At 36.0% G+C, this 20,156-nt stretch overlaps 3 protein-coding genes across 4 annotated transcripts in view; 2 read left to right on the plus strand and 1 right to left on the minus strand.

The window, feature by feature from the left end:
* The window catches only part of LOC135471241 (phosphatase and actin regulator 4-like), a 37,821-nt gene extending 29,808 nt beyond the window's left edge, over positions 1 to 8,013 (minus strand). The window contains exon 1 of the mRNA XM_064750373.1: positions 7,842 to 8,013. The gene's annotated coding sequence lies outside the window, so the exon portion shown is untranslated. The remainder of the gene's footprint in view (positions 1 to 7,841) is intronic.
* Positions 8,014 to 8,188: 175 nt separating this feature from the next.
* On the plus strand, positions 8,189 to 15,867 carry LOC135469707 (syntenin-1-like). Of its 2 annotated transcripts, XR_010444355.1 has the most exons (8): positions 8,189 to 8,287; positions 9,969 to 10,048; positions 11,050 to 11,232; positions 11,622 to 11,795; positions 12,204 to 12,551; positions 12,918 to 13,009; positions 13,371 to 14,304; positions 14,423 to 15,867. XR_010444355.1 is itself a non-coding variant. In XM_064748270.1 (7 exons), exons 2-7 carry the CDS (start codon positions 9,998 to 10,000, stop codon positions 13,423 to 13,425), a joined length of 903 nt encoding a protein of 300 aa, XP_064604340.1. In that variant the 5' UTR covers positions 8,189 to 8,287; positions 9,969 to 9,997; the 3' UTR covers positions 13,426 to 15,867. The 2 variants fall into 2 exon arrangements, 1 of the variants encoding a protein (XP_064604340.1); XM_064748270.1 differs by having other exon boundaries at positions 13,371 to 15,867.
* An 809-nt stretch (positions 15,868 to 16,676) lies between these two features.
* Positions 16,677 to 20,156, plus strand: part of LOC135471240 (uncharacterized) — a 36,959-nt gene continuing 33,479 nt past the window's right edge. The window contains exon 1 of the mRNA XM_064750371.1: positions 16,677 to 16,740. Within this exon, the coding sequence (XP_064606441.1) occupies positions 16,723 to 16,740 (18 nt within the window). The 5' untranslated portion in view covers positions 16,677 to 16,722. The remainder of the gene's footprint in view (positions 16,741 to 20,156) is intronic.

Genomic DNA, 20,156 nt, shown 5'->3' on the forward strand with positions numbered 1-20,156 from the left:
TCTTTGAACTGACTGATAGAAGTAGATACATTATACATGTATGCTGAGTTTACATATATGTACAGACAGACAAGGAGCTAAAGCACAAGTTATGTTCTTTGTAGCCATAGTTACACCCAGCTGATCACAGCTTGCCACAGGCAGTTTTCTTCTCATCAGAAAAAAATGCCTTCTAAACAAGTACAAAGAACAGAGGACTGTTCTCATTAACTAGAATTCATGGGTTTTCTTAACCTAGTGCTGCAAGTAGGGTATGGTTATTTTCATTTCAAAAGGTTGATTAGCAAATATGTAAAGCAAGTAAACATCAAGCATACGCACTTCCCATGAGGGGTGTCTTGGCCTTCAAGTGATATTACATTCGCACGCAAACATATTTCCATTGGTGTCATGACATTGTACTCAGCACATGTAAACTGCCACAGTTCTTTTAGGTTTATCCACAAAAAGTGTTTTACCATGTCTGAAACATCATATTATAATGAAACATACATGCATAAAAGAGAGAATGACGAAAAAGAAAAAGACAACCCTATCATTACTGTATCAAATCTCTGACTGTAGTCTCCAGAAATGAAGCATAGAACTTTACATGTACATTTGTATGAGAAAAATACAATATGGCTCTAATCTTACTTAAAGTATTAAGGTTATTCTGGGATTACACATAACTATGTCATACATTGTAGAAAACCAGTTCACTAGGATATTTTGAATCTGTGACCTCAAGATTCACCAATCTGGATCTCAGTATAGAGCACTGAACAACAGGCTGTACACATGATTGTGCCATTAACCTTTATTATACTTGTATATGAAATTTTCAAACAATTCCCTGCTTCCACTATTCTGAGAGCACTGTTGGCACAGAGTATTCTACAACTCAACTAGAAAAAAAAATTTTAAATTTTTTTATACACTTCATAGTAATTCATCGGACTAAAACTCACTTTAGCATTGACTGCAAAAACAAAAAGAAACTTGTGATGTTTGTGCTCTGCAACATATTTAAGAAAGAGACTCTCTATTTAGGACTGATACAGAATTTCTAATGCCAATGCGTGCATGTGTGGAAAAAAAAAAACACCTAAATGATCCAACACAAGCATATTCATGATATTGGAGCTCCAGCCCTACATACATGTACATGCACATGCATGATGCCACATGTCCATAGATATTTGACACATCTGTGATTCAGTCGACTTGCATCATAAAGGACAAACAGACTGAAAAATTATAAACTGTAGAAGTTAAAGTGGCAAGTGTGGCCAAAATTTTTTATTTACTAATGTACAAAAGACTAACCAAACTGTCAAACCTTCCCTCTGTAAATGTTACTTCTCTTCAACAAATTTGCACCATGAGTTTCATTGATAGTTGTTTTTTGGTTTGTCAGTAGCTCTTCCATGTTCATAATTTGACCCCTGTTTAACCATTGGCAATGTCCCTGTCCTAAAGCATGTGGACATATTGCATGGGACCAATCTAGGGGGCAACCAGTTGCTGCAAGTGGTTTCATTTTACTTCTTGAGAATGAAGCATGTGTCAAATATGTCCCATCCATGGAGAGTACAAAAGGGAAATCCCTTCTCAGCTACTGACTTCTAAGTTTAGCTGGAAACTTTATTTCATTAAAACTGAATACAAAATTTGACCAATTTCTGGAAAATGGTTGGAAAACACATGTGGTCGAAGCTGTTGAAGAGCCTCTTCCATGGTGTTATATGAGTACTGGTTTCTTCTACTAATGTCAAAATGGTACATGTACATACATGTATATGTCATATAGGGGAAAGTTCCCAAGCCAGTAAACCTGGCTGTCATCATATATTCAAAAAAATCATCAAAGCAATGAAATAAAGGCGTACATAAATACTCTTTACTCATACTGATTGCCTTCCCAAATTTCAACTGTATGTTTCCTAGATGTTATTTGGGTACTGCCAAATTCTCTAAATCTCTGTACATACATATAGAGTTTTTTTTCCCTTGATACACAAATGTTCATTACCAAGCAAAAACGAAGAAATAACATGCCCAATGCTTAACGATTTACTAATTTTTGAAGTACTGTATTTCCACTTGTAGACCTACGACACATGAAGATGTATTGTACGGTTAGGTAAGACACCAGGGCCTGGTTTCACGAAGCACTCTTATCATTACATTCACTTCACAATCACCACAAACCCAGTACTGTAAGCATTAGGTTGTCATGGTAGTTGCAAGCTCGTAACATTAAGAGAGCTGGCCCCAGGATCACTAAGTTGTCTTAGACTTGAGTCACACTTAAGTTTAAAAGTCTCACTTTCAAAATTATTCCTAAACTCACATGCATGTATTTCAGGTTAAACGCAAATTTTAATTTTGTACAATACTATTAAGAAAAAAAATCATTGAGGGTACCTTAAATCCCCTAAATGGGACAAATAATGCTATCATAAACAATCTGCGCTATAGTGCACTCATCCACAAGGGTAAAATGTTGAAGGAAAGCAAAATATGCTGGTATCTTTTCTTTTCAATTGCTATATCTAGCAGCTGCACATAATAATACTGAACTGGTAATGTTCTCCATCAATCGTACATGTTATTCCATCCGCTTGTTCCTTTGCGTTTAATAATTCCCAAGTAATGGAATGGTGTGGACCCCTATTAAATCAGAGGTGAATAGAACAGTCACACTAGAGTAGCCTCCCTTGAAAATAAAATACTATTCATTTATTTGTTTTGATTGGTGATTAACTTGCCTATAGGCCTTACTGAGAGATCACGCAGACCAGATTATGACAGATGACGGACATCACTAATTTCAGTTCACGTACATGTACACTATATGATATGATTAAATCATCAATGATGGCAATTCAATATAATCTATACTTGTGTACCGACTGACTTCGCAAACTGTGGTTCTTTCACCAGAGAGCTGATTGCCAGACCCAGTAATAAACAAGCCACAGGGATAACATCACACTAAGTGCTACTGTTCTTTAGTGTCAACAATGCATAGTGAATACATGTACATGTATGTATGCTGATTCTATATTTTTTTTTAATTGTGTACAAACATATAAATTCAAGTCTTTACAATTGAAATACATTGAATATTAACATGGATGAGGCTATACACTTTTCATCCAATACATACTGAATTATTTGTTCAAAGTTGCAGTTGTAGAATGTGAAGACAATTTTCCCGTAACATTGCATGTGTCACTGTTAAGTGACAGGAAAAGGATAACAGGAAGGTGATAGGATAACAGGAAGGATCATAAAATTGACAATATTATCAAGTATAAGGTTTACAACATTTCACCTCAGTTAATTTACTGTGACTATTACAATGGAAAAAAAAACAACAAAACATGGGGGCAGAAAACAGGAAAGGATCACATCTTACCAGATTTATCAAATAAGGGGTAAAAGTGCAGGATTTATCTAACTGTATCTTGCAACCATATGTAAAAAAGTCATGTTAAGTCAATGACTTAAAAAGGCTTAGACTGCCTTAATGAGCACCATGGACTCCGCATTTTTCAGTGCAACTAATGCAGGGATTCATAGAAGTCCAAATCTTTACAACGAGAAACTCAAAATTGATTTTTTTTTCTAGTCAGACTGAGTTTACATGTATTTTAAATTCCGACTCTAATCTGGTATTGAGTATTTAATTAACTGGTATTTAATTCCACTTTAGTGAGTCAGTAATTTTGTATATTATCCTGATCAGAGATATACATTGTATAATAAAACACACATAAACCATGGTGATGCTTGTTCAGTTGTTGGTTGATATATTAAAGGAAAGAAAGGAATAACATTATATGAAAAGTAAACCTGTGCAAAATACAGAGATGAGGCTTCTCCTGCTCAGACTTGAGGTACATAATGAAACAGATACAAACCCTGCATATATCATCAAAAATAAACAAGACATACGAAAACAAAACTGGGCTCCTGATCAGAGATTTGAGATTTTATATTTATAATAAAACAGTTGTAAACCATCCATGGTCAGTTGTTGGTTGTTATGTTAGACAAAGAGACACTAGAAAATCCTCCATACAGGTACAATGTATGCTTGGATATGTTGTAAGCCCTCTTCAGAAAAAGAGGAGACAAGACCATGTTGTGTTGCATGAAATTTTAGGGTGAAATATAAACCTTGTCCTTGTATATGAACTTACCTTTATGGATTTGGAAAATGCAAAGGTCTGCCCTTTCAAGTTCCTCCACCGCTGTTTTTATATAGCAAGAATGTATCAGTAAAAGGATACACTTCCTATCCAGCAAAGTTTCCTTAGCATAATAGGGCTGGTGACTGTCAGTAACAGCTCAAACAATCTTGCCAATTACATGATCCTGGCACACTTTTGACCGGAGAAAAATTATCCTTACACCTGACTGTCTTTTTTCTGAATATATGGGATGTGTCAAACAGTACATTTTTGGTGCCAAAATAAGAGGTTCAAGTGGGTGGGTGCCCTCAAGCTGGGAAAAACATAGTCTGATGCCAACTTGAAAGGGGGCACTCTTGGTGATTTTTTTGATGACATAGGTTTAATGCAAAAATCTTCCGTTTTGAGCCTGTTACTACAAAATTTAAGATCTACATGAATCAGTTTCAATTTGTCACAATGATAACTCGGCCTTAAGAGATAAAAGGATACACTTCCTATCCACCTGTCCATCACTAAACGAATTTAAATCATGAATAGTAAATTCACTGCGTAGATTCAGTAATTGATTTAAACAGCTGCTTGTTCTCTACGTAAAAGCGATATATGTGCTGTTAAACATAGTGTTTTGCACTGTAAGCTATCGTAAATACGCAACAACATCACATTTGCATATGTTCAGCGGACAAGGCTCTGTACAGGTCAACGTGCAGATCTAATGAGGCAGCCAGATTGACTTTCTGCAGGACTGACCATAAAGTTGCTTAAGACAGATGGTTATGTAATTAGCATTACATTGAAAAGGATGCTTGATCTCAAATCGTCTGTTATGGCGGTCTGTCTTTGAACACAACACTCACTTACTCTTTTTTGTCATCTTGGTCAAGAAAATCAAGGCTGAATACTTCGGCTTGTCACAGGTTCAGCCTGTAACAATCGAGGTCAAATGCTACGTGTATATGATTCAAATGCAATTCAGTTCTTATCCAAAAATGTTAGTACTTGTGCCAGAAAAACATTGCACTGAGATTTTTCCCTTCAGTATTCAGTTCTTAACTGAATTTTTACCACCAAGGTCTAAAACTGACGTGTCCGAATCCTTGCTAATATACAGCAAATGAATTCATTTTATTGAAGTAAGCAGAACCTATATCTTAGGTTCAAGGTTATTTACTTTAGAGTCCAAATTATCGCCGTCTCTGTAAAATGAAATAATTTCGCTTCACAAATACTTTATGTTTATAAAAAAATTCAAATTTTTGGTTTAGACTAGAGGCAATTGGTATTCTACCAACATCAACAAAGTTAAATGTAATAGTACATGTATATGCATTACATAATGTCATTAACCTACAAATTCTTCCTTACAATTGCATTCACTGACACTGTTTAAATACGTCCTACATAATTTACCAATGTAGGCATTGTGTGACTTTACATGTAGTCTGCTTAATGTCTCTTTAATCATGAAGTTAAAATGATTGTAAAACACTAGTAAAAAATTTCTTCAGCAGCTGGTTTGAAAACCAGTGTGACACCACCCCCTCCTCAAAAAAAAGAGAACTGAAACTGGGATGTTTTTGTTCCTGTAAAAGAATATCTTGGTCTTGTTCTCTGCCAAGTGACTCCTTTCTTATTCTCCACATTATGACATCAATGATAATAAAGCAGAAAAAATAAGTTTCCTATAGGCAATGAATTCAAACTGATAGTGAACTATTTTTTGCTAATTTTTAGATTTGCCTACAGGAAATTCATTTTTCTAGACAATAAACATATTTTAGTTAATGCTATATGATGACTTTTTCCATTTAATAATAAAATGATCATCTAAATGATATTTTTACATGTGGATGCATCTGTAATTTGACTTGTATACAGCCATCCTAACAGAGCACTAGAAATCAATGACTAATTTTTAAGGGATACCATGTTGGAAGGTCCATGCAATGTAACAACACCTACTCATATTGATGTGTTGGAGACTAGAGGATTTGCCATCTGATTAGAAACTGAACTACCTACAGAATGGTGACAAAGAGGAACATTTGTGCAAAATGTTCTTCAGTGCAGCAAAATGACAACTCTGCAATCTGGAGGACACAAAAATGCAGCCAGATGTGAACTTTTGGGGAAAAATACCAAATGTATTCTGTGAAAGACAGCACTTCAGCCAGATTTTGAAATCAGGGTGTCTCCTCTTCATTTTCACAAATCTTGAACAGAACTGAATAATACAAACTGTTATGAAGTATATGTATACGGTCAAACCACTGCATCATTAGCATCAAACACATTTAAGTTTTATTTATTTGTTTGATCAGTGTTTTACACCATAGATTAGACCTTTTCAAATTTATGGAGGAAGACAAGACAAGTTCCATTCCAGAATACACAAACGACATTGACTCGACAACCTCCTAATTTAAAACTACTGATAAATGATCAGCAAGAGCCAGATTTAAGCATACCGCCCAGAGGTAAAGAGCCTGATGGTTTTAGTCAAACAAAGCTTTTAACTATCTCATCCTGTGAGCATCACAAGACACAAGTTAGATAGCATCCAGTGGCACAAAAATTTTGAAAGGCTGCCATTTCTTATACTTGTAGTGTTTGAGATTTTGAGGCTTTCTGTGTGTGGGGGCTATATTTCATTCCAGGCTAACCTAGGGAAGGCATGTTTACTATATTAAACATATGTTTCACTGGAATACTACATTGCAAATATCGTTTGCATCTGCAGCACCTTGTAGCTGTTAGCTTGAAAAACCAAAAACAATAAGTAAGAAGTGTTCTTGAAAGGTCACAGGTGCTAATTGTACCACTGATTCTCTGTTGTGGTGAGTGTAGTAGTGCCAAGCCTGAAATGTGAAGTGGCTTATACATGCCTCTCTCTTCATGATTATCTTACATTTGTAGACCACATATGTGAAAACAAGGCTTTCTGAGCCAACTAATAAATCTGTTACGATGGCAATCAACATGTTTCAAACATCTGCAAAATGTTTCTGTTAAATGTATGCATCAACTAAAATACAAATGAACAACCCGAAACATTATGGCACAATATAGTACTGATTAATGGTAAATTTAATGCATTTTTCTCATCTTGAACAGCTCAGTTCATGTGAGGTTTGTTGATCGAACTCAATTACTTGTGCTTTACTCACAAAATCTATGCACTCTCACATCAACGTGACCACACTTTAATCTAAGTTCCACAGGATGAAAAAAACATAGTAAATCGTGAAAATTCAAACTAGCACACAATGAATTTGATAAAGACTGCACAAAACGGTATGCCTACAATGTACAACAATTCCTATTCGGGACCCGGCACTTTTCACTCATACCGGTAGGCCTACAAAGTTCCATTTTAGTTTCTAGACAAGACGTGAAGGGGTGATACTGTTCTGGAAAACTGGAAATTCGACAAGATGAATATTCGTCAACACAAGTCACACGTTTCATACGTTTATAAATAGCCTATTGTCAACACTGGGAAACTATACTGATTGACATGGAAAAAAAATAGATACGATCAAAATCTTTGATCTTCGACAACTTGGCACAGGCGCTTGTTTTTCAGGGCGTGTACCACAGTTATCACAGGATAAAGGAAGCAACCAAAAACATAAGTGAGGAGAATGACCTTACCTTTGTCTGTGATGGCTGTATTAAAGAATCCAGGGCGGGTTGCGGGTCACTATTGCTTCTTTGCCTTTGGTATTGATGAATTCTCTCTTCCACTATTTCTGTTTTGGCGGCCATATTATGTCAACTCCAAATTTGGAATCACTTCCGGTTGCGAGCTGTCAATATCGAAATTTATCATCATTGTTATTTTATTGTTTTTCTGCAAACTTTTTATTTCTTTTCACAGTATTTTCAAGTAAGTATTTATGTTTGCCTCTTGTTATAAACGATTTCTGTTCACATCCGACACGTGACGATTCGTTTCCAAAAATAGTAACAAAATGACTCTCCCATGACGTCACTAGCTCGTGACCCATGACGTGCCATACACAAGGTTTTCAGTATCAAAAGAAGAGGACATAAATTCTCGACCACTTAGATACACCGTGCTGTGATTTTAAGCAGAGGTAGGTACCGTACTCAAAATGTTTCTCCCAGCAACTGTTATTTTGTTCAATCCCGTCAACACTGTCTTGGTAGGAATGTAAGTTAATATAATAGGGACGTCATCAAACTTGAGTGTTTATTGACAGTTGTTGATGTGGGTTGTTTTGTCGGTTCATTCACCAAGTAATAAGTTCCCATTTCTAAATTATAATGTGAGGTCGAACATCATGTCATTGTCACCCGCATTTGTATTTTGTTTTAACAACTTTAATTTCGGTCCTTTTATTTCATGAACTGTGAGATGGTTTCTTGAACTGTTCAAATATTGCATTTATGATTACAAAAAACCAAAGGGAGATCAATGTGGTAAGGTTAAGCATTGTCACTCGATCCCTTGTAATTTTGTGTTACATACTGTCTTCGATGTCCTGCAAGTGTACAGTACATGTCGTGTGTTACACATGAGTTCAAGGGCAGTATTGCAGTTAGTTCAATAAAGTTAAACGCTGAGGTCTTTTTTTCAGCAATTTCTGATCAGTGGCAGGTGGAAACATGAGAAAATGTTGAAAATAGTCATAATGTGACAAGTCATTAACATGGTAATGATCAAGTATGGTATTTGACATGGAAGCTATTGAAATCATATCATTAAGAGGAAACTGTGCATAATTGGTATCCAATCTTTACCATATACTCTTAGGATGCTCTCTTTAATACTTAGGCTTGCATATATGGTGTGGCATATAAATTCTGTATAGTTGTTCTTGCCTAACAGTCACCCTTTCTGAGCTAGTTTGTAGCCAGACAGGTAAACGAAGTACAGAATACAAATTTCAATTTTATTAGGGTAGATGTGCTGCATGTTGTTGGAATATCAGAAAATATAACACTGTGCCCCAAGGCTGTGTTAACCATGTGACATTCGTGGTGATTTCTTAATTTTCGTGATGTGACACCATTTGTGGTTATTCAAGTTATCATGAACTGTAAGCTCTGAATAATGTGCATCAGTGTACAAACGAATTAAAAATGTAAACTCAAATCTGTTTTTAGAAGTTTTACATGCTTGTAAAAGTGCATTTGAATTCTGAGAATGCCTCTTCAACTTAAACCTATACTGGACAAATTATTGAAATGTGATTCCAGGAATTTAGAGTGAAATTAACACTGTTATAACAAGTATGTGTAATATTTCACACTTAAAACAATTAAATCACAGGACACAAGAAGTGCTATTTCAAACCTAGCCCTGGGTAGGGAATTTGTAGCTTCCCTTGCTTGAGGGGCCTGATGAGGGTAAAGGGTCAGTGGTGCTCTTGTGGACATTTCTGCAGTCTACATTTTGTTTAAGACCACTTGTCTTCCATCAAAATACTGCCCTTACCTGTATACTACATACGGCAAAGTTAGTCAGTGACTTGCCAAAGATAGGCGGTTTACGCCCTGCTTACCGGCCTCCTCCACCCATAAAACTGATTTGTATCATGTAAGTATATGTTGAGTATGTCATGTAGAAACAGTCAGATAAATAAATTAAGTTGTGGATGGTCATAGGTTTCTCCCAGACTCTGCCTGGTTTCATCCCATCATTATGCTGGCTGCCGTTGTATAAGTGAAATATCTTTGAGGATGGCTTAAACACCATTCAAATAAATAAATAAATGAGTAAAGTATGATAAACTGCATTTTTTGAAATTTCAGGTTAAAAGCTTCAAACAATATCAGTAAAGATGTCAATCTATCCATCACTTGAAGATATGAAGGTGGACCAAATGTCCCAGGTAAGCAGGTTTGTATTTTAGGGGAAATGAGTCACTATGACATGTTTTTATCAAAAGAAAGTATTAATAGTAGAATCCTGTTAGTTTGACAGCGTCATTAGTTTATAGCTTTGTCTGTTGCTTTGTGAGGAACAGTGGTTTTTCTCTGGTCTTAAAATTGTTTACCATGATAAAAATAACACATGTTTGATAACTGGTACAATTGTAAAAGTATAGTGTACAATCAGTGATGTAGCAAGATACAGGCAACAAGAGTTTACACTAATCTCAGAAGGCAAAATTACCGTGGCCCAGTAGGTATGTAGGTAAATGCAACTGAACATAAAATGGCTAAAATTTCATTGCATCTGAAGTATTTACTGGGGTAAATACTCCTCTGGAAAATACATAGGTTTGTTTCATGCATAACGTACAAACTCATCTTAACTGTAAATGTTTTTTTCAGGGTTATTTATTAATTGCATGGTTATTAAGTCCATGATAATAAAAAAAGTATAATCGATGTGTGCTATGACTGGGTATGTTGTAGTTAGCAGTGTATAAATGCAAGCTTATGTAGGTCAGCAGACATGTATGTACATTATATATTGGTACTCCTACTGGATACGTCACTGCCCTTGTGACTGTCTTGCTGCTATGCGTCATGTCACACTCTTTCACATAGTCCTGTGTTTAAATAGTGGCACTGTTTTTTTAAATAAGGGACTGACTTTGTATTGTCATGTGGGAGGATGTTATATCTAGGTATAAACATATGTATATAGCTTCTTTTTTATAAACCATTAAACCTTCACTGTGGTAAAGTGGTGTGAAGTTTATAGTCACAGTCATTAAGATATTGAAAATAGGTGTCTTTTAGGGCTGTAACGTATGTGTGCACAGACTGTTTATAACAAATGTACATAGACTTAGATACATTGTATCACACTATTAGCTGTTGAGCAATACAGTGATAGAATAAAATAACTATTTAGTGAACACTTTCCCTGTGTGTTTACTAGGCTCAAAGACGGTATGAGCATGCTGCCCAGCCCACCGTACAGTGGCCTGCCCATGGGGGGACACCTACACAGTCCATTCCCTATCCACCCCAAGAGGCTGCCCCAGGAGGTGCCCTATACCCTTCACTCACAGAATACATGGGTATGCAGATCACACCAGACATGATGGCTGTTGTGCCACAGGTATGTTCAGTTTGTGTCAATTTTTTTTTCACCTAAAAAGTTTTTTTTAGGTGAAAATGTTCGTCTCTTTTTAAAGAAAAATGCCTCAGTTGAATTATTTTCTTCATGTAATTTTTCCAGATTGTCAAATTTCCAAGTGATATTGCACTTTTCCCATTTTTTTTTTGGTTTTGATATGCATATATTTTAATGGCATTATTGTGTGAAGTTAATACACTAAAATTTTGAGATTTTAAATTTAATTGATCCAGCCAAAATAGATTTTCATAAACCAGAGGTACATAAATTACATTTGAAGGTCTTCTATACATATAAAAATGTTTAATTTTGAATTTTTTTTTGAATTGTCTTAATTAAACCATTTATATTTTGCCGTTTTACTTAAATAGCAAAATCAGGTTGCTGTACCGTCAGGTCAAAGTCAAAGCCAGATGATGGTTGCCCCAGTGACGGGTGCCAACAAGGGACTAATGCGAGCAGAAATTAAACAGGGTCTGCGGGAAGTACAGCTTTGTAAGGATGCAAATGGAAAAATGGGACTTCGAGTTCGACATGTAAATAATGTGAGTGTTTTTGTATAAATCCCTATGCTCATTCTCAAGTGTACAAGTTATCAAATCTGTTAATTTTCACATCCAGACAGAACCATCCACAATTTTATATGTTGTGTATGAAATATATGGAGACCACTTCCAAATGGAATAAGCAAATTTTTCTGGATTTAGCAGTAATGTCAATGGAATATCACATTTGATTAAAGAAGTTCATAGTTTGAGTTTTTGAGAGTCATCTTCTTGTGCGTTTGTGGGTAATTTGATTTTCAGTTGTTTTGACAGTAATAAAGTTTAAATAAAAAATGTGAACTGAACTGTTGAATTGTTCATGTATGATGTCACATATAGAGAAAATTATGAACTGGTGATCTGTATTTTAAGGTCCATTTATGTTTTTGTTACATTTTTTACACATAGGGATTATTTGTAGCCCTGGTTGACAAGAACTCACCTGCTGCCTTAGCAGGACTTCGTTTTGGAGATCAGATTTTGCAGATCAATGGCCAGACAGTGGCAGGTTGGAATAATGACAAAGCCCACAAATTCCTCAAGAATGCAGATCCTCAGAGAATAACAATGGCAGTCCGTGACCGCCCTTTTGAAAGAACGATTACCATGCAAAAAGACAGTCAGGGATTTATTGGGTTCCTGTTCAAAAAAGGACGCATCACGAATCTAGTGAAAGATTCCTCTGCAGCCAGAAATGGTGTGTTAACAGACCACAACTTAATAGAGGTCAACGGACAAAATGTTGTTGGTCTAAAGGTTAGTGTATATTAAGCCATTTTGACTTTTATTTCAGGAATTCAAAAGATGTCAAAAGTGAAACTACTGCCACAGAAAGAAAATTTGTAATGAATTTTTATGGTGACTGCTTAAAACCACAAAAATGTGTATTTATAATAATGTAAAAACAATAAGGATGTCATGCGTTTTGCACATTGGCTAGTGACACATAAGAAATTAGGTATACATGTGCTGTTGTATGACTTGCTTATTACCATAAATCAAACCAACTGTTTAATGATGGACAGAAGCTTTGTTGCATCTGTTTTTTTGTAAGTTTGCATGTGCATAATCGAATTAACCTAATTCTGCTAAAAACTGTTTTTTACACCTTTGTTATTTCAGGATGATGACATCGGTGATATCATCAGTGCTGGAGGAAGAACCATTACCATCACTGTCATGCCCTCATTTGTCTATGATCACATTGTCAAATGGTAAGAAAATGACACACACGTTTATATTCATAGTGAGAATGGTCAAAATATGACCCACATATTTGATCAACAGGCTGAGAACATTTGATTTTAATATCAAGTTTGGAATCTTTTTGGGGTTTTTAAATATTTGTCAGTGAACATCTCTTGGTGTTTTATATGAAAGTAGAATATCACAAGACCATCTGTTCTCTGTGTCAACAATGACAAGTTATTGATTGATAGGTGTGCTCTAATTAATAAATATAACATACCCATTCTTGGATGTGTTCATCAATGAATGAAGTATTTAATTTACCAAATAAGAAAGATTCCATATTGAAAATGAATATAACATGGGCATGTATGTGTTTTGTTTTAGCATGGGAAACAGCCTGGTGAAGAAGAATATGGATCACTCCATTCCAGACCTTTGAAAAAATCAAGTTGCACCCATAAATCCTCCCAACTGGTTATATGACTGAATGGAGATCTGAGAGATTCCTAAGGAAAACTAAAGTTTATTTGTTTCCAGTTGAAAAAAATTTTTTTTTTCCTTTTTTTTTGGATGAGTCATTTCTATATAAACTGCGGTACATTTTCTGTTTTGAGTATACATATTTAACTGGATGATCTAATAAAATTGTCAAGCAGTCAGCGTATGTGTAGGTGATGTATTGACGATGCAGAGAAAACTACTGATCATATCTTTATTGAATAGCCAACGTGTTTACTCAAATATGTTATTTACCTTTACATTGCTACCTTTAATAATGCTGGTTTTGATTGAAATATCTAATAATGTATTGTATCCACACTACATAGCTTGTTTTCTTGTTAATGATCTACATTTTATTACCATAAATGGGTTGCCATAATGTAGGTTCCAAAACATTTTTGTTTATACCTATACTATGTTTTGGTTTATTACACATAGTCTCAGACAGCGTCTCTAAGTTGTAAATATTTAATTTTGGCAGATGGACATGTATATGCTTTGTAGGAAATCATGATGTTATACATTTGTTTGTGCTGAAATTGTATATACTTGTTCTTTGCTTACCATTATGACCTGGAGCAGCAATTTTGTTCTTGCTACATGTAGTCCTGCAAATATGAGGTTTTCTTTCCAACAGTTTTCCTGATAAAGGGCTTTTACCAAGCAGTTATGTGATAAAATGTAAGATTACAGTTTAGTTCATACAAATTCCATTTTGTATCCATAATCACTACAGTCTTTAGAGAAGCACACATTTAATCACATAAACTCAGTAGAACACCAATCATGAATGCTGCATATTGTTATATAGAGTTAGGTTGTTGAGCCTGGTGAGAGATTACCTTATTGAGCATGTGTCTCTTTGTAATAAATGTGTAAATGTGTTGTGTGTGCCTGTTAAGCCACCTCCTGTGAGCACATGTGATCTACACCAGGTTCCTCATCCAGCATATGCCAGGTTAGCCCTAGGTAAATATTTATCTGACTACATGAATTATTAGTTAGTTGATGAAAAGCCAAGTGGCATGATTGTCATGCTGAGTATTTGTGTGACAAATAGATGTATGCATATGTGTACTAATAATTTGCTTGTTGAACATATGCTAAGTTAGTCAGTGTTTGCCTTTTGTACTAAAACATTTAATAGTACAGGAATAATTTTTTTTTTTGATGTATGGTGATACATATACATTTTACATCATTAGCGTTGTGAGCATATGTGTGGTAATAGTCAAGAAGTGAGTTGGCTTAGTTGGAGACATACATAAGGATCATAAAGCAAGTCTGTGAGTCTAGTGCATAATTTTCTGTCATCTTACAGTTTGTAACATCTAGGTGTGATTTTCGAGCATAAAATAGATGTGTGATTATAAACTGTAGTCTTGCACTGTGACATGGATTTTTTTACTTGTTCTGAATAAGATGTATGCAAATTTTACCATAATTACTAACACTGGTGTTACAGCTTTGATGTCATGACGATAACATTTAGCTAATCACCTGTGGAAAGCATTTTATTTTTTTCTGAAAATCGCTACATTGTCACTTCAAAGCATGATCTTACGATGAAATTCATTTACAAAGCAGTGTTCAAGGAATATGTTTTGCAGATCTTGTTAAACTTTGATGCTGGTTGTGTTGTAAGATCAGCACCCTAGTAGAACTTCAAAGTTTTTGTTCCTTGTTAACAGGTTGAGCATGTATGTTATGCCATGCATAAAAGCTATTGCCAGCATTTCTGTGCCTTAAAGTCTTTGTTGCATCGTTAGTCAGAGTGTATACAGATGAAGATTTTCAGGAATTATCTAAAATTCAGGATGTTTTGTTGGTAATTAAAGTTTAACTTCCTGGAAAATTACAGAATATTTGCTGAATCTGCATGTGATTTGGCAGTTTCTAGATTTTTAAGTTCTCAACTTTCTCAGTAGGTATATAGGTAAGTGTTTGAATCTTTTATTTTGTAAATTTTATTTATGACCTTGTAAGGTTATGCTTGTAGTTATAGGTAGTTTTAATTTTTTTCTGTAAAGGTATTAACTTTTTCTCTGTATGAACCTGTAAATACTTAATTAGAACCATGCAAAAAATGTCTGCAGTTAAAGATAAGCGCATTATTATGCAAACAAAAACTTGAAGACTTATAACGCACTGTTGGACATACTGTTAATGATGTTACAAACATCTAAGCTACTTATGAATATCCCACTAGCCAAGACAGGCCACTTTTGATCATGTAATTTTTTATGTGTCCTGAATGTATTGACCTCTTCTGCACATCATGAAAGTTTGGACAGCAGATCCACTTATTTATTTCATATAAAGGATATCTCTAGAGAAAGAGGAGTATGTTGTAATAAAACAAAATCATTGTATTAAATGATCACTGTTTGTGTTCTGTTCTAAATACTTTCTTTGCTTTTTTTTCTTATTTACCAAAACTATTAGTATTAATGTATGTTTGCTTGGGGTTTAACTTCATACTTCCAAAACTATTAGTGATAACTCGTCAGTATAAATAGTAATATGTATGCATTTACTGTTGTTTGTTTATTTATTTATTTGATTGGTACTTTACGGTACTCAAGAATATTTCACTTATACGACAGCAGCCAGCATTATGGTAGGAGGAACTGAGTACAGCTCTATGGTTCTGAACTTCTTATCTCTGACGTGGCTGATTCAGTCCTCCGACAAGGAAAGCACGACACTATCAAATTTCCTCCACAATTAGCCTTGTCATATCTGGTAAAAATGGTACCTCAAGGTAATAAAGTTCAAATACCCGCTTCTGATAAAAAAACCATACACCAGAGCGCTGTGAATTCTTCGCTTAGAAAAAGTGAAAAGGACACCAATGTAGATGCGCTGCAGAAAATTACAATTTGCGGATCTTTCATTTTGGTATTTAGGGTGTCATTTAGATCTTCATGATGTAAAACTTTTCCTCCAAAAGCCCATAATTCACACCATCTGCATATATTTCTGTTTCCAGCTTGTGTTTATGTACCTACCAAACATCACATGCATGTGTTTGTTATTATGGACTTGCGCAAACATAGTTTTTCGCTTTGACAAAAAGGCAGCAGAATCGCTATAACTATCAAACGATTGGATGGATTTGGATGTGACATAAATTTTGACCAATCGTAAGTTGGACTGAGATTGGCGCGTGCTTTTGACTGTAATATAGTTAAAGAAGGATGCAAGAGTGTGAAGTTTGACAAAACACGAGATAATGGGGAAGAAAAAGAACGTAAGTACATGTATATACACCACACAGTAATTTGATAGAAACAGATTTACGACCCTAAAACGAAAGGAAGTAACTACTTCAGGCTGTACCCTCCCAACACTGCGACCGCAGTTCAGTGTAGCTACGTCCCCCAGTGCCAGTGAATGTTGTTGTTGTATTAGTGTTAAACTTGTCTATTTATGGATGGATATTTACATCTTGGATGGCTGACAGCTCGGAATTTAAGAGTCTAGTTGTATGCAACCCTTAACATTGCACACGAGTAACTGGGCACCCCGGAATGACTCGTAATGGACTGTTTTCCCGAACTTGTAGCTAAGTATTGGAACCCAGTAGGATAGCCAAGGATCTCGGCTGTGATCTTTTTAATATAGGGTTAGACGTAGATCACACCCGAGAAGTCTTCCAGGTTAAAATTGTGATATTTAAAAACAGCTTAGCGCATAGAAACTCTGCGCCACAAAAATCCGCGCAAAATGAATCAATACATGCAGTTACCGGCCAAAACTCCAATAAATTATGTTCACAAAGACATTCTCTGTTCCTCTGCCAATTTTTTGCCACATTCTGTAGGCGGGTAAATCCAAGATAATTCACAGTTGTGATTTATGCTCATGGTGTCAACATTGTGACCTAATAAATCCGGTTGTTGCTTGATGCGCATGCATGGTTGACCTTTCATACATCTGTTTTGATCAGCTGGCTGTCAGTTGTGATAGACAGAAGGCGGTGTTACTGCGGAGGCATGAATTTGCAATTGTCTGAAGGCTTGGAGCAGAATCACGCATCCCACAATTTGTGCGAAATGCCAAATTAAGTTTGCAGTAAAAAAAAAAAGTGGAGGGGATGATGGGGTGTCCGGCAACCGTTCCATTCTAAATTTCACGTAAAGGCCAATGGCTGCTGCACATGCACGCCTCACTGACCCAGATTTTAAAAACATGGCAGTGTGCGGCAACCTGCTAAATACGAATCTATTTTTGACTTCGGCTAAGATTTCAGGAGAATGGTGATGTAGAGGCAAGTTGCGATTGTGGCAAAATGTGCATAAATATTTTAGCCAAAACATTAAGAGTGCATTTCATTTAAAAACTTCATGCAGTTTCCTGCCGCTCTCAGATATTCCCAGACTGTGCCTGTACAGCTGTTCACTTTGAGCATTACCAATAAGCTGAGTCAGCATTTTAGGAGTTCTGCGAGTTCAAGCAGATATGGAGGACATAGGGTGGAGGCTCTTGCAGACGGAGGCAGCGAAAAGGTGAGATTTCACGGTATTTGCTAGCCTCAGGTGACTATTTCAACCCTTTTCTCTATACTGTCTGAGAATACTATATTAGGCAGAATATTATATTAGGATGTACATTTCTGAAAAAACAAAATGGTCAAAATTACCATCCACTAGTCTGAACGTGTAGAAAGGCGCACTTGACCACGTAACTAACAGTTCATTTCACTTTAAATTCACATACTGTAAGCAGAAATTTGGGTTAAACTTTGTCAAATCTCCTCTTTTTCAATGCACTGGCCTCCTGTCGACTAGTTGGGAAGTTGAGGATACGTAAGTGAGGCTCTCATACCTAGCCCTGTGGAAATGTGAGGATTTGACCCCATTGAAAAAAAAATGTTTTGCTTCTCAAAGAACGTCAGTGCCTCAATGTCTGATCTAACTAAAAAAAAACAGTCTATATGTCATAACCCAGGAGTGGTTTCAGATTAAAAAAAATAAATGGTAAAAAAAAAAGATCAGATCACTTTGATGTTGTTGCAGCACATTACACAAGATAAATCTATTTTGAATGATACCAGCAATGTTTTTTGAGAGAAATAAACCATAATTTATAATGGTTTGAGAATGTTTACCTGGCTGAAAGGTAATATAAAACTAGTGACGACAAAGAAATAGATCACATGGTCGGGTACAAGTAGAGCTTTGGCACCTGGGCTCAGATGCAGGTGGGCCAGAATAGGTAGGTTGGATAATTTAATTATAACCACAAGGGCAACCAATGGTAAACCTTGCACCATTTCATGCTATATCTGATCAGTCCTGAGTCCTTTTCAAACAATGTCTATAATCCAAAACAGGTGTCTGTGGCTCATATCTCTCAACATCCCAGGTATATTCCATACGGAAATCGCACACCAGCTCTGAGACTGAAGCAGAAACCGTGTTGCCTCCACAACAGTTATTGGTTTTGAAAAAGTGGTCGTTCCTGGATGGTGCATGCGTGTGAGCCCTGAAAAGACAAGCCTAATGGCAGACTTTTCGTTGCAGTGTCATGAATACAGAGCTGGTATGTCTCTACAGAATGGAATATACCTGGTATGTTGCATGTGCAGGTGAGCTGAGAGAGAGCCACAGTTGACACCTGTTTTGAATTGCAGACATCGTTGAGAAAGGACTTATCTGACATGGTATGATACTCTGTGAACCGAGAAAAACGAGAGAAGTTGAAAGAGCTACCTTGGGGTGGGTATTTGCTAGACTGAATATACATCTCACATAGCCGGCTTTGTCAGACCAAAGCGCCGTTATCCGCGTTAGTTCGCGAGAGCTCCCACCCCTTCTTGTCCAAACCTGCATGAACTCGGGAGACTCCTGAAATGCTGCCAATGCTTATTAATCTCAGGCCCTTGGAGCCTGTAAAAATTCATAGATTTGCAGTGATGTCAGCTGCTAAGGTGCCAATAATCAGTACATTCTTTGGTTATGTGACCAGAGTACTGGAGGTGAAAACAAAGGGAATTTAACCCAGGTGAGATACATTTAGGCATTGAAGATAATTTCAGCATATAATATAAACAGTATAGCTTTTTTGTGTAGCCATTTTAGAATGGATTTAAAGGCCCACTTCGTTCTGCAAAGAGCTTTGCAGAATGGACCGAAGGGGATTTTTCAGTTCATTGATTAAACATTGAGGCAGATAAATATAAAAAAGTTATTGAAAATAGACCTGAAAATGTAATTTAATTGAACTAAGGAAATAACTGTTTGACAACATGCCATGAAGCTGGAAGAACTACGTGTAGTCTTCCTTTCATGTATATGTGGCTCAGAACATGTGTCAGTGCAGATAGCAGTGCAAATCTGCTGTCATCTTGATAGCAGTTGTGAAGTGTAAGTATTCTGTATCGGGGGAATATTTCTGACGTGAATTTTACAACTATCCTGCCAGATTTTGCTGCAGAACTAGACCTCATAGGTAATTTTGAACCCTTGTGGGTACCGAGTCATATCTAGAAAAGCATTAAAAGTTTTGATCTCAATCTTTAATGTTGATATTGTGAATGTGCATAAAGAAATTTTAAAAATGCACTCAAAATGATGCTTTCTAAGAGCTTTTAAGTCTGTGAATGAAAGAAATTTGTATGAAAACTTTAATGTTTTCCAGAACTGAAGTGACTCTATATGTGGT

The sequence above is a fragment of the Liolophura sinensis genome, chromosome 7, assembly GCF_032854445.1.
Source record: "Liolophura sinensis isolate JHLJ2023 chromosome 7, CUHK_Ljap_v2, whole genome shotgun sequence".
NCBI lineage: Eukaryota > Metazoa > Mollusca > Polyplacophora > Chitonida > Chitonidae > Liolophura > Liolophura sinensis.

What these genes read in the sequence shown, in the direction of transcription:
- LOC135469707 (XM_064748270.1), top strand. Translation starts at nt 9,998, where the DNA reads ATGTCAATCTATCCATCACTTGAAGATATGAAGGTGGACCAAATGTCC. An exon ending in AGGTGGACCAAATGTCCCAG is followed by an intron (nt 10,049 to 11,049) that starts GTAAGCAGGTTT and finishes TGTGTTTACTAG; the next exon opens with GCTCAAAGACGGTATGAGCA. An exon ending in TGATGGCTGTTGTGCCACAG is followed by an intron (nt 11,233 to 11,621) that starts GTATGTTCAGTT and finishes TTACTTAAATAG; the next exon opens with CAAAATCAGGTTGCTGTACC.